General features: G+C 42.3%; 2 protein-coding genes across 9 annotated transcripts in view; one reads left to right on the top strand and one right to left on the bottom strand.

Moving 5' to 3' along the window:
- STRN3 (striatin 3) overlaps nt 1-13134 on the bottom strand; it is a 104892-nt gene extending 91758 nt beyond the window's left edge. The window contains exon 1 of one of the 6 annotated variants that reach the window (XM_027569654.2): nt 13116-13134. In XM_027569654.2, the coding sequence (XP_027425455.1) occupies nt 13116-13118 (3 nt within the window). In that variant the 5' untranslated portion in view covers nt 13119-13134. Of the gene's footprint in view, nt 1-12470; nt 13000-13115 lie in introns of those variants that run through there. The other 5 variants (XM_027569655.2, XM_027569651.2, XM_027569650.2 and 2 more) reach the window with 5 other exon arrangements.
- AP4S1 (adaptor related protein complex 4 subunit sigma 1) overlaps nt 11601-13779 on the top strand; it is a 43165-nt gene continuing 40986 nt past the window's right edge. Inside the window, exon 1 of one of the 3 annotated variants that reach the window (XM_027569657.2) lies at nt 11601-12352. In XM_027569657.2, coding sequence (XP_027425458.1) covers nt 11917-12352 — 436 coding nt within the window. In that variant the 5' untranslated portion in view covers nt 11601-11916. The remainder of the gene's footprint in view (nt 12353-13779) is intronic. The other 2 variants (XM_027569659.2, XM_027569658.2) reach the window with 2 other exon arrangements.

Raw genomic sequence — 13779 nt, 5'->3', positions numbered from 1 at the left:
TATGGGAAGGCTAAAGCAGATTAAAAGCCACTATCAATGAATGACTTTTAAAAATAAATATTAGGTAGGCCTTTCTAAAGAATGGTAATAAAAATAAGTTTTAAGGGGTAAAAAAATCTCATAGGTACCATCTAGCCTTATAGTAGCTCACTTCTTTTTTAAGATTTTATTTATTTGACAGAGAGGGACACAGAGAGAGAGGGAACACAAGCAGAGGGAGTGGAGAGGGAGAAGCAGGCTTCCCGCCAAGCAGGGAGGCTGATGCGGGGTTCAATTCCAGGACCCCAGGATCATGACCTGAGCCGAAGGCAGACGCTTAACGACTGAGCCACCCAGGCGCCCTATAATATCTCACTCTTAAGCATGCACAGATAGGGGCACCTATCTGGAGGGAGACTCCCGACTGGAGATGAGTGGACAAAAATTTCAGAATAGTAACTTTGTAACAAATGGAAGAGCCCACAGAAGCTTCAGAATAATCACTCTGTAACAAATTTTAAGAACAAGTCTAGATCAGAGCAAGGGGACTGACATCTTCCCTGCTCCTCTCTCTCAAGCGTATGATGCCCTCTCATTGAGAGTTTGAAAACCCTGACAGCTTTCCAAGACCTTTTGCGAAAATAGCAATAAATACACAGAAAATGAAATACATAAAAAGAGGAGGCAAATAACTCCAAGAAAAACAAAACATGTACAAAAGGGATAGTATTCACAGTATTCACCTGATTAACAATTTATTATTTACATGGTAATAATAATGTAAAATCTAATGATTTAATTTTATTACATTAAAATATGGTGAAAGGAGATAGAAGGTGTTTTAAGTTAAAAGGTAATATAAAATATTGTCAGAGACCATAGCTGTATATTTCTATTATTTAAAAAAAGGAAATAAATATCAGAAGAGTTGATAGTTGTTGCTTCTGGAAAGCTGGACTAGAGAGGATGGGTAAAGGCCAAACTATTTTGGTCATAAGCATTCTAGTATTTCATGTGTTTCTCAGCAAAATTAATTTGAGAAATGACAGTATTTCATAAATATAACAATTCATGCTATTAAGAAATTAGATTTATATATAGTGAAATGGTACAATGTTTATGATAAATTTTAGTATGAGTTTATTAATATATTCACTCAACAATTATATAACTACCAGGCATTTTTCTAGGCACTGAACATGAATGGATAGATGATCTATATAAATACACACACAGGGGTGCCTGGGTGGCTCAGTCCTTAAACGTCTGCCTTCGGCTCAGGTCATGATCCCAGGGTCCTGGGATGGAGACCCACACTGGACTCGCTGCTCGGCGGGAAGTCTGCTTCTCCCTCTCCCACTCCCCCTGCTTGTGTTCCTGCTCTCGCTCTCTGTCAAATAAATAAAATCTTTAAAAATAAACTGTGTATCAGTTTCTAACCTCAGCATTACTGACTTATGGACTGGATAATTTCTTTATGGGGGGGGGGGCAGAAGACTATCCTGTGCATGTTTAACAATATCCCTGACCTCTATCCACTAGATGTCAATAATAACCACCCCCCCCCCCCCCGCTCTGGCTATGATAACCAAAAATGTCCCATGGGAGCAAAACTGCCCCCCCCCCCCCCCCCCCCCCCCCCCCGGTGAGAATCACTGTTGTGTATTTTTCACATGTTGAAGAAGTTCTGGGGGCACCTGGAGGCTCAGTCAGTAGAGCATGTGACTCCTGTTCTCGGGGCTGTAAGTTTGAGCCCCACATTGGGTGTAGAGATTACTTAAAAATCTTAAAAAAAAAAGGGGGGGGGAGGGGAGTTCTGAAATGATACACACCCAGAAAGATAGCAGTTTTGTTACTGGAAGAGTAAAATTAGCAAAAAAGTCACTATCTTTGACATTCTTGTAGCTTGATTTTCATATAAATTCATTATTTCAACAATAAACATTAAAAACTAATATAAAAACTTACAAAATAAAACTAAATGCAACTACAAAAGTTTTAATCATAAAATAAAATCTTAAGAGAGAGTATTTGTCAGTTTTTAAAGAAATCCAAAAAAGGGACACCTGGGTGGCTCAGTTGGTTAAGTGTCTGCCTTCTGCTCAGGTCATGATCCCAAGGTCCTGGGATGGAGCCCCACATTGGGCTCCCTGCTCAGTGGGGAGCCTGCTTCTCCCTGCCTGCTGCTCCCCCTCCTTGTGCTCTCTCTGACAAATAAATAAAATCTTTAAAAAAGGAAAAAAAAGAAATCCGTAAAAAAAGGAAATGGCAAAAAGATATATATGTAAATTCATTAAAATTACTAGTACGTTCAGGGGCACCTGGCTGGCTCAGTTGGTAGAGCATGTGACTCTTGATCTTGGGGTCATGAGTTCAAGCCCCACATTGGGCATACAGCTTACTTTAAGGGGGGGAAAAAAACTAGTAAGTTCAACTTGCTGTTTTATGATAAAGTATTTTTCATCAGTAACTATACAGGCATAAACAATCCATTTCTGAAATATCAATTTTAACAAAAGAAAGTATCTACCATAGGGGCGCCTGAGTGGCTCAGCTGGTTAAGCAGCTGCCTTCCGGGCTCAGGTCATGATCCCCAGGTCCTGGGACTGAGCCCTGCATCCAGCTCCCTGCTCTGCGGGGAGCCTGCTTCTCCCTCTCCCTCTGCCACTCCCCCTGCTTGTGCTCTCTTGCGCTCTCTCAAATAAATAAATAAATAAAATCTTTAAAAATTAAAAAATTTAAAAAATAATTTTGAATACCTTACAATAAAAATAAAAACTTGGTTTCATTCCAGTATCAAATGGAGAGGGTCAGGGAAGAGTAGTAATGTACTATTGAGATGTTATTTCCATCTTGTGGGCTTTTTTCCCCTTTTATGTACTATAAAAATTACAATCAGGTGTTCTCATATCTAACAGCTTAATGGAATCCTAAGCAACTTCACTCAATTATAATTAAGTAAACTCTACACCCAACGTGGGGCTCAAACTCACGACCCCTGTGTTCAAGAGTCGCATACTCTACCGATTGACCCAGCCAGGTGCCTCAATTTCACTCATTTAACAAATATTTAGCAAATAACTAGTATGTGCCAGGCCCTTTACCATCACATTGGGTATATACATGAGTTTTTTTTAAATAAAAAAATAAAAAATAAAAAAGGTAGATTCCTCCTCTCAGTTTACGATCTTAAAAGGAGAAAACAAGCAACATTAAGTCTAAAATTACAAATTATATTAAAGATTAGGGAGAAAATGACCTATGTGTAGTGATATATGTGAAGTATAAAAACTCACAAGCACCGATTTTCTAGAATTCCATTCCCTATCCCCACCCCTCTTTTAAATATAATTTTATCAAAGTCTGGTCCACTTTTTAAATGTTAGTCTAAGCCACTCTAAAATTATTTTATTATCTGAGACAACTGTTAGTTGGATATTACTACACCCACTGTTTTATCATTAGCTATATCCTCTTTCCAGCCACCCCACCCCATTTTTTTTGTTTCATCTTTTTCTTTGTTTTGCCTTTCTCCTACATTCGCCAGGATTTCAGTAACAGACTTAGGCCTTAAATGAACCAATCTCTGGTTAACAGTTTTCAAAGCTAAAATATTCATGACCCTTAATTTAAATTCAGGTTTTAAAGAAAACCATGAAATAAAGCATTAAATGAAATTTTAATTTTACAAATGCTAATCAACTCTAAGAAAACAGAAAGCAATACAACAGAGTTTATTTTGAGGCAGCAAGGCTGGTTGCTCACACATTTAAGAACATAGCTACAAATGCTATGTGAAAATTTAACACAACCATCCAGCAATGGCAAAGTAGTTAAATCAACTATGGCTAGTCCCCACCATGGTAGAATATTATGCAGCTGTTAGAAAAAAGTGAGAATGTTCTCTATTAAAAGGTTTAGCATGATTTCCAAGTGTTAAACAAAAAGGTGAAAAACAGGGTACTGTGTATTTGCTTTTATCTATTTGTATTAAAAAAGTAAGGGGCGCCTGGGTGGCTCAGTCGTTGAGCGTCTGCCTTCGGCTCGGGTCATGGTCCCAGGGTCCTGGGATCGAGCCCCGTATCAGGCTCCCTGCTCAGCGAGAGGCCTGCTTCTCCCTCTCCCACTCCCCCTGCTTGTGTTCCCCCTCTCGCTGTGTCTCTGTCAAATAAATAAAATCTTTAAAAAAATAAAAATAAAAAAGTAAGAATACATATAGTACTAATAAAAGTAGTTGCTAATGTGGGACCAAGGGTGGACAAGCTTATGGTTAAGAGACTTAATTTTGAACCATGCATTACTTATTTTAAAAAGTCTGAAACTGCTTAATAAGAATTTTAGAAGCCATTTTACAAAGTCTGTCTGAAGATGATCCAAAATTTCACTACAAATTTATAACAGCTTCAGTTATAGTTTTTTACATCTTGTCACACTGAGCCTATCCATTAGTCATTTGTTTACAATTCCTTACCACTCAGGTGGTCCAAATGAACAGTAGGTACTGCTATTAATTTAAAAGGGCATAACACATTGCTCAAAAGTAACTCAGCAGCTCCTGACTTCATTACCCACTGTTTTATGTTGAGCAAGTTATTTAACCTATTGCCCATGTTTCCTTCTCTCTAAAATGGAAATAACTGTACCTATGGCATGGTATGAAAGTTAGAATGATTCCCAGCACACAGAAAACTGATTAAATGTTAGATGTTATTATTCATAGTTCTTTTATGGACATGTAGTTTTGATCTATATAATCAAATACCACAGTATGTTTCCATCAAATCCAACAATTGATAGCATATTCCAAATCAGTAAACTCCTGTTAAATAGCTTCAATGTACTGGAAAAGCAGAAAAGTGAAAATAACAATAAAAAATAAAAGTGCAACAATGTAGCCACACAGAGTGCAAGTCACTTTGAGTGCAGAAAAGAGAGTGACATATTGCTAAAGTTTAAAATATCAATAGAAGGGGCGCCTGGGTGGCTCAGGTCATGATCCCAGGGTTCTGGGATCGAACCCCTTCATTGGGCTTCCTGAGCCGAGGGAAGCCTGCTTCTCCCTCTCCCTCTCCCCCTGCTTGTGCATGCTCACAAGGGGGCTCTCTCTCTCTCTCCCCGTCAAATGAAAAAACATTTTTAAAGATTTTATTTATTTATTTGACAGAGAGAGAGAGAGACAGTGAGAGAGGGAACACAAGCAGGCGGAGTGGAAGAGGGAGAAGCAGGCTTCCCACCGAGCAGAGCCCGATGAAGGGGCTCGATCCCAGGACCCCGGGATCATGACCCGAGCCAAAGCAGATGCTTAATGACTGAGCCACCCAGGTGCCCCGAAAATCATTAAAAATTAAATAAATAGGGGTGCCTGGGTGGCTCAGTCGTTAAGCGTCTGCCTTCGGCTTGGGTCATGATCCCAGGATCCTGGGATTGAGCCCTCCATCGGGCTCCCTGCTCTGTGGGAAGCCTGCTTCTCCCTCTCCCACTCGCCCTGCTTGTGTTCCCTCTCTCGCTTTGCCTCTGTCAAATAAATAAATAAAATCTCAAAAAAAATTAATAAATATCAATAGAGGAATGAAGATTTTGAAGGGAAAGCAGTTAGAAAAATGGATTATACAAATTATTAATAACCTTTGATCACGCTGGTTCCCAAACCTGGCTGACAATCAGAATTACTAGGTATGTATTTTAAAAACAAAAGATTCCACCTCAGACTCCTTAATCACAATGACAAGGGATGAAATATGGGAATCTGTATTTTTAAAGCATCCCAGGTGATTATGATCATTAACTAGGTTTGGGAGGCACTACAGGACTCCCTATCTTACAATTAGAGACTTTACAAGTATCTCCAGATAAAATAAATTTAATCTTTACCTTTGGTAGCTGTAAAGCCAAAGGTAACGTGATATTACAATTAGTCATTCCTGGGAATGCCAGGGTGGCTCAGGAGGTTAAGCGTCTGCCTTCAACCGAAGTCATGATCCCAGGCCCTGGGATCAATCGAGCCCCATGTCAGGCTCCCTGCTCAGCGGGGTGTCTGCTTCTCCCTGTCCCTCTCCCCATGCTCGTGCTCCCTCGCGTGTGCGTGCTCTCTCCCCCTCTATAATAAATAAATAAAATCTTAAAAAAAAAACAATTATTCCTTTAGACTAAGCCATTAAAGAACATTTTAAGGTAAATATGTAATAAGTGTTCTAAGTTATAGTGTGGCTGCTATTTACTGAACAGCTACTCACTGGTCCAACATCATTCCATTCAAAAACAAAATGCCAAGAAGAAGAGAATAGAGAATACAATTTAAAAACAGGTAAAAGATCTGAGCAGACACCTCACCAAAAATATACAGTGAAAAATAAGCATATGAAAAGATGCTCTAGACTATGATATTAGGGAATTGCAAATTAAAGCAGGATACCACTACAACCTATTAGAGTGGCTAACATCCAAAACACTGACAACATCAAATGCTGACAAGGATGTGGCACAAGAATTCTCTCATTCATTGCTGGTGGGAATGCAAAAAAGGTACAGCACTTTTAAAGACTGTTTGGCAGTATTAAACATACCCTTATTATACAATCCAGCAAGCGAGCTCTCTGGTATTTACGTAAACTACTTGAAAACTTAGGTCCACACAAAAATCTGCACATGAATGTTTATCCATAATTGCCAAATCTTGGAACAGCAATGACATCCTTCAATAGGTGGACACAGGAGCACCTGACTGGCTCAGTCAGTGGAGCATGTGACTCTTGATCTCGGGGTTTTAAGTTCAAGCCCAACGATGGGTGAAGAAATTACTGAAAAATGAAATCTTAAAAACAAAAAGTGGACAAATAAATGTAGTGCAATGGAATATATTATTCAGCACTAAAAAGACCAAGCCACAAAAAGACATTTAAGAAGGAACCTTAAATGAACACTAAGTGTTCATTCTGGACAATCTGACATTCTGGAGAAAGTAAAACTATGGAAGACAGTGAAAGCACACTAGCTTCCTAGGGTTTGGGGAGAGGGAGGAAGAAAAGGTGGAACACGGAATTTTCAGGGCAGTAAAACTATTCTGTATGCTATAAAGGTACATACAAGTCCTTATACTTTTGTCAAAAACCAAAGAACAGGGGCACCTGGGTGGCTCAGTCGGTTAAGCGTCTGCCTTTGGCTCAGGTCATGATTCTAGACTATCAGGTTCCAGCCTGCATTGGGCTCCCTGCTCAGTGGGAAGTCCGCTGCCCCCCTGCCCCTCCCCCTGCTGGTGCTCGAGCTCCCTCGGGCACTCTCTCTCCCTCTCAAATAAATCAATCTTTAAAAACAACAAAAACAACAACAAATCTTTAAAATCTTAAAAAAAAAAAAGAACATACAAGACAAAGGGTGAACCTTAATGTAAACTATGGGCTCTGGTTGATAATAATGGGTCAACGTTGGTTCATCGGTTACAACGAATACACCAAGCTAGCAGGGGTATGGTCGGGGAGAGATTATGTGGGAAGTGTCTGTATCTTCTCCTCAATTTTGCTGTAAACCTAAAATTGCTCTAAGAAACAGTCAATGAGGGTGGCTCAGTTGGTTAAGTGTCTACCTTCGACTCAGGTCATAATCCCAGAGTCCCACAGTCTCAGGACTGAACCCCGCATAAAGCTCCCCACAGTGGGGAGCCTACTTCTCCCTGACCCTCCCCCTTCTTGTTTTCTCTCTCTCTAATAAATAAATCAAAAAATTACCATACTGTTCTTACTTTTGTATTTTCACAGTAGATTCATAAAAATGTTGTAATAATGCAGAGTAAACTGTTAGTTTTCCTCTTAAAAATGAAGAAATCAAGTTATGCTTAAGCGAATTATCTTTTAAGGTCTTTAGGTGGCAACATCTGTCATGTTATGACAAATCAGTATGCCAGAGTGTGCAAACAAAAACACTAATTAAAATTTTTACATTTGTTCAATTAATAGTTTTAGGGGGGCGCCTGGCTGGCTCAGTTGTTAAGCATCTGCCTTCGACTCATGTCATGATCCCAGGGTCCTGGGACTGAGCCCCGCATCGGGCCCCCTGCTCGGCAGGAAGACTGCTTCTCCCTCTCCCACTTCCCCTGCTTGTGTTCCTTCTCTGTCTCTTTCTCTCTCTCTCTGTCGAATAAATAAATAAAATCTAAAAAAAAAAAAAACAATTAACAGTTTTAGAACACAAACTCCTGTACTACATTTCTATGTAATATCTGTGCCATATTTTTATAGTTGACAAGCATTTTGTGTATACCCTAAGTGCATACGACTACAGAGAAAAATAGGACATATCTGCAATATACATAAACTAGACCTGGCACACAATGCGAGCTCAATAACTTTGCTGAAACGTCCTAGTGTGCCACATAATGGTAGACAAAGAATTACAAGTCAAATTCCATTTCTACAAAAAATGGTAAGACGACAATATAATACAATGGTTACAAGAATGGTAATAAGACCACAAGCTTTGGATTCAAACTGGGGTTCAAATCTCAACTGTAACACTTCATAGGTGAGTGACCTTGACAAAGTTATTTCACCTAAGTTTATCTCCTCATCTGTAAAATAGGAACAATACCTACCTCATAAGGTTGTAGTGCTAATTAAATGGAAGTTATAATTTTTATATAACGTGAATTGCCAAAATCACAAAAACAGTCCATTTTTTCCAAGTCCTAGACCAAATTAATCCAAATCTCTGGAGGATGAGGCAGAGGCCTGCATATTTTCAAAAGTTTTACAAGTGATTCTGAGTAGCATTCTCATTTAGGAATCACTGTCCTAGAGCCTCACTACTAAAGCTTTACCTGAGCCCCAGGTTAAGTTAACAACATGAAGATAAAAGCATTAAGACATGATCCTCTGGTTTAGTTCCACGTTTCTAAGACAGATCTTTACCCAAAATTCCTTTTACAGAGAACAGAACCATACTGCAAAATTCCAATTTAAAATCCTTTCCAAGGGCGCCTGGCTGGCTTAGTTGGTAGAGCATGCAACTCTTGATCTCAGGGTCATGAGGTCAAGCCCCAAGTTGGGTGTGAAGCCTACTTAAAATAAAAAAATAAAAATCCTTTCCAAAGCCAGGGAAAATAGGATTCCATACTGAAATTTTACATCAAAATTGGGTATACCCTAACCTCTTCATATTCATTATTAAACAGTTCTAATACTGAATATTTTTTTTTAATATTTTACTTATTTATTTGACAGAGAGAGAGAGAAAGCGTGCGCACAAGCAGGGGGAGCAGGCAGAGGGAGAGAAGCAGGCTCCCTATCGAGTAAGGAGCCCGATGTGGGACTCGATCCCAGGACCCTGGGATCATGACCTGAGCCAAAGGCAGACGCTTAACTGACTGAGCCACCCAGGCGCCCAATACTGAATATTTCTGAGTCACTGTTCATCTACACATCAACAGTAACCCAAGGCTGTATACAATAATATTTAAGCTTTCTTATTTGTGATCATTCTTAAAAGTAAGTTAAAGTTTACAGTTAAGATCCACTGACACTTCACTTAAACCCTAATAAATTTTTTATTTGACACATATATTTTCCTTAAGATTTTATTTTTTTTAAATAATCTCTACACCCAATGTGGGGATCGAACTTACAACCTGGAGATCAAGAGCTGCATGCTCTACCAACTGAGCCAGCCAGGCGCCCCTTGACACATCATTTTTAAATGTGCATCTCACAAGCAATCTTATTAAAGACTGAAGGTACCTAAAGCAAATTCAATATTCCAGAAACAAACCTGAAACCCTATTAACTAAGTACCCCAATAAAATATTTTAGAGAAATACGTAGAAAACATACAAACAGAATCATGAACATTCCATTTCAAAGAATCAGCATGAAATAACGAAAATCCCTGGAAAAAAGTAAGAGTCTAGAAATACTGTAGAACTTGTTAAAAATAAGCAAACAAAAAAAGCTTAGAACAGCTTTATCAGAACTAATATGCCAATAGCAGATCAATTGGAAAGCAAACAAGCAAAAGGAATCTTCCTTAAAAGATTTCACTGTTAATCGCAGAGAGGAGAACTATAAGGGAAAGAAGGGGCTAAGGCAGACATACAGACCTCATTAATGTATAGATTTTAATTTAGACACAAGACATTTTCTCAGATACTTAAATTAGTGAAGCTTATAAATGACTAATTCATTGTTAACCTGCAAAGTGTTAAAATCCAAGCTATCATACAACAGTGCAAAGGTCGTAAGACACTATTATCCAGGGTCTGTCTGGTGAGGTATTATTTACTTAGTACAAGACTCAGTGCATGTATAAATGCAATTTTTTAAAAATAATTGTCTTACTATCTTCATTCACACAGAATATTAAGTTTGCAACATGGTGTAGTAAAAAGTTATCAACAGAACGCTATAAATCCCAGATATTTTAAAACAGACTATACACAAGTTAAAAGAAACAATACACAATTCTGATACAAGCTTTTTGAAAGTTATATTTTTTAAAAAAGTCCAACAGTGGGGCACCTGGGTGGCTCAGGCGGTTGAGTGTCTGCCTTTGGCTCAGGTCATGATCCCAGAGTCCTGGGATCAAGTCCTGCATCGGGCTCCTTGCTCAGTGGGGAGTCTGCTTCTCCCTCTCCCTCTGCCCTGCTCATGCTTTCTCTCTAATAAATTTTAAAAAATAAAAAAATAGGGCGCCTGGGTGGCTCAGTTGTTGGGCGTCTGCCTTTGGCTCAGGTCGTGATCCTAGGGTCCTGGGATGGAGTCCCGCATCAGGCTCCCTGCTCAGTGGGAGGCCTGCTTCTCCCTCTCCCACTCCCCCTGCCTGTGTTCCCTCTCTCGCTGTCTCTCTCTGTCAAATAAATAAAATCTTAAAAAAATAAAAATAAAAAGATAAATAAAAGTCCAATAGTATATCAAAGCACAATTCTAAAACACTGAATTGACTAACGGGATAATTTATAATTAATTTTTTTGAAGACTTAAGTGTCAAGATATATAAACATCCTTACTTTTTAAAAGTTTAGCTTCACCAACTTTGTAGAATCAAATAAAAGTTTCCTAATTCAAAATTAAACTAAAGTATATATATTTGAGGGGTGCCTGGGTGGCTCAGTCGTTAAGCGACTGCCTTTGGCTCAGGTCATGGTCTCCGCAGGAAGCCCGCTTCTCCCCCTCTCCCACTCCCCGAGCTTGTGTTCCCGCTCTTGCTGTGTCTCTCTCTGCTAAATAAATAAAATCTTTTTTAAATAAGGTATATATTGGCTTGAAGACACCCCAAGTTAATCCAATCTTCCTTCTTGCAACACTATTTTCCCAATTACTCACCATAGGCATATATGACATACATATATCAGCGAACACTATTGCTTACATTCTAAATATATACCAGTGTGAAGAACAGGTGGGACACTATTTGGATGCATGCTCTTGTCTTCTAAGCCTAAATTTGCCCTGGAAAGGGATTTAAAAATAAACACAAATACCCAAGAGTTGAACAATCCTCTTAAAAAGATGTAGCCATTCTGAAATCCAAGATATGAGCTCTTCAACTACCAACACCTTCCAAAAGTTAGGTAAATCAGCTTATCAAAGTTTCACCTTAAAAAGATCAAATAAGGCCCAATTATAAAGGGTTCTGAGGATATTTAACTTTGCTTCCCGAGTCAGTAACGCGAGACAAGTACGTTTTACTTCAAGCTAATATGAAATCTTTCCTCAGTCGTTTCATAAATACAGCACAGATACTCTGGTTTAGCCTTTTACGGATAAAGAAAGGGCTGGAAGCCCAGTGAAGGGTACTCTAAAAAGAAAATTTCAATTTAGAGAAGCACTGATGAGTCAGTCGCTTAGGAAGAACTGAAAGAGAACCTAAGTGACTAAGGCAGCATCCCAGGTAAGAAGGTACTTAAAGTTGGCGGTAGGAAATGAAAACTTCACAAGTGAGCAGCAAGACATTATGCTTGGTAGCAGCCCTGCAAAGAAGCGTGGCTGTCAAGGGGCAAGTGCGTACCAACTCCGAGAGAGGTGGCCAAAAATGCCAAATCGGATGGGGGGGGTGATGAGGGAAAACGTAATAAAATGCCCATCCCAGACCCTCTCCTCTGGCTCTCCATCTCAACAGGCACAATCAAAAGTAGGCTTAATGCCCAATAACCCCACGCCGGACGCTCCCACAGAGAGTTTAGCCCCAAGCCCCGGAGGCCCAGCAGGCCGCCTCCAGAGGAGCCCCCGCAGACGCCATACTAAAAGTCAAAATGGCTGCCCCAAGGAAGCCCGCACCGCGCAGCTACTAAGGGTTGGGGAACAAGCTTCTGCGGGAAAGGGGGAGGGGGGCTCACGGAAGAGCCGTCGCCAGAACCGCAGGCAGGACTATCGCCCCCAGAGCTGCACAGGTAGGTTCCCCTCGGCCCTCAAGGCCCGGGGCTCCGACAGAGGGGAGTCCCGGCCCCACCCCCCCGGCCGGGAACCCTGTCGCCGCAGCTGTCCCGCACACCGACCCCAGCGAGGTACCTGCAGTTCGGCCCGCTCCACCTCCCAGTGCGCCCGCTCCATCTCGAACCGAGCCCACTCGTGCTGGATGTAGTGCAGGATCCCCGGGATAGTGTACTGCTGCGGCCGGGACAGCTCCGGGCCTGCTGCGGGACCCGCTCCCTCGGCGGCTGGAGGACCCCCGCCGCCCGCCGCTCCATTCCCCCCTGGCGAAAGGCTCATGTTCCCCCCAGGTCCCTGCTGCTGCCTTGGAGGGGCCGCCATCCCCGGGCCTCCACCACCGCCTCCGGCGAGCTCGTCCATTGTGTGTGGGGCCCCGGCCGGGGCGCAGGGCGAGAAGCCGACGGCTGGGGGAAGGGCCGGGGAGGGTGGCCCCGCGCTGGCGGCGGGGCGAAGGCCGGCAGGAAGAGGGGCGACGAGGGGGTCGTTGCTGTATGCTTGCCGTGGGTCAGAGCAGGGAGCTGCCGGTCGCCGCCATTACAGTCCCTCCTCCATCTGCCCGTCTCACTCACTCACTTTAGGGAAGGGGGGGCCGCGTTGGGAGGGGGGGAAAGGGGGCAGGGTTGGGAAGGGGATAGACGTAGGGCCGTCACTCCCGCGCAGCATGCCGGGTAGAGAACGCCGCTGCCGCCGCACGCCTAGCAGCCAAATAGAGTGCGGCCTCACCATACGCAGGCGTACTGAGGACTCAGTAAGGGTACTTGAGGCGGGGTTGGCTTTCTGGCCCCGCCCCTAGGCCCTCCTTCCAACTTGCTCCGGGTGTCTCGCTGCGGTTACTGGACCGTGGCCCACCGACTCTTAACTTTTGGGAGCCGGTCGGTCTTTAGCTCCCAACAATCAGTTCTCCTTGCTCAGTCACCAACCCCACGAACGCCGTTCCCCATGCAAGGGTCTCAGCAGCATGCCTCCCTTCTGAGCTGTTTTAACCAGGCTGGGCGCTCCGGCCGGCCGCAGCCGGTCCCGGATTCCTGACGTTTCTTTCGCATTCCTTGCGTGTTTCAGGATGTCCCAGAGGGTCGGGCCTCTTTCTCTGCTTGTCACTCGCTCTTTCGCTGGTTTCTTAGCACGAGTCAACTCCTGAGGCTTTGGGGATGTTCTCTTTTGGCATATTGCCCAGATCCGGACATTGGTGGCTGATCCCCGGTCTCCGTTTCAAGCCCGGACTTCGGTCCTTATTCTGTGCTCTCCGTTGCCGGTCTCAGCTTGTTCCACTTTGCCTCCCCTCTTCTTTACTCTTCTGGAGTGGGTTGTTTGGGGGGGGGGGGGCAGTTGGAGCAGGAGTGAATGTTTTCATTTTTTCTTGGGAAAAGGGAAAGTGAAAAACTTTAGA

Source organism: Zalophus californianus, chromosome 6, assembly GCF_009762305.2.
Source record: "Zalophus californianus isolate mZalCal1 chromosome 6, mZalCal1.pri.v2, whole genome shotgun sequence".
Classification (NCBI taxonomy): domain Eukaryota; kingdom Metazoa; phylum Chordata; class Mammalia; order Carnivora; family Otariidae; genus Zalophus; species Zalophus californianus.
Note: the sequence above shows the minus strand (reverse complement) of the source record. Positions and strands in the feature narration are given on the sequence as shown.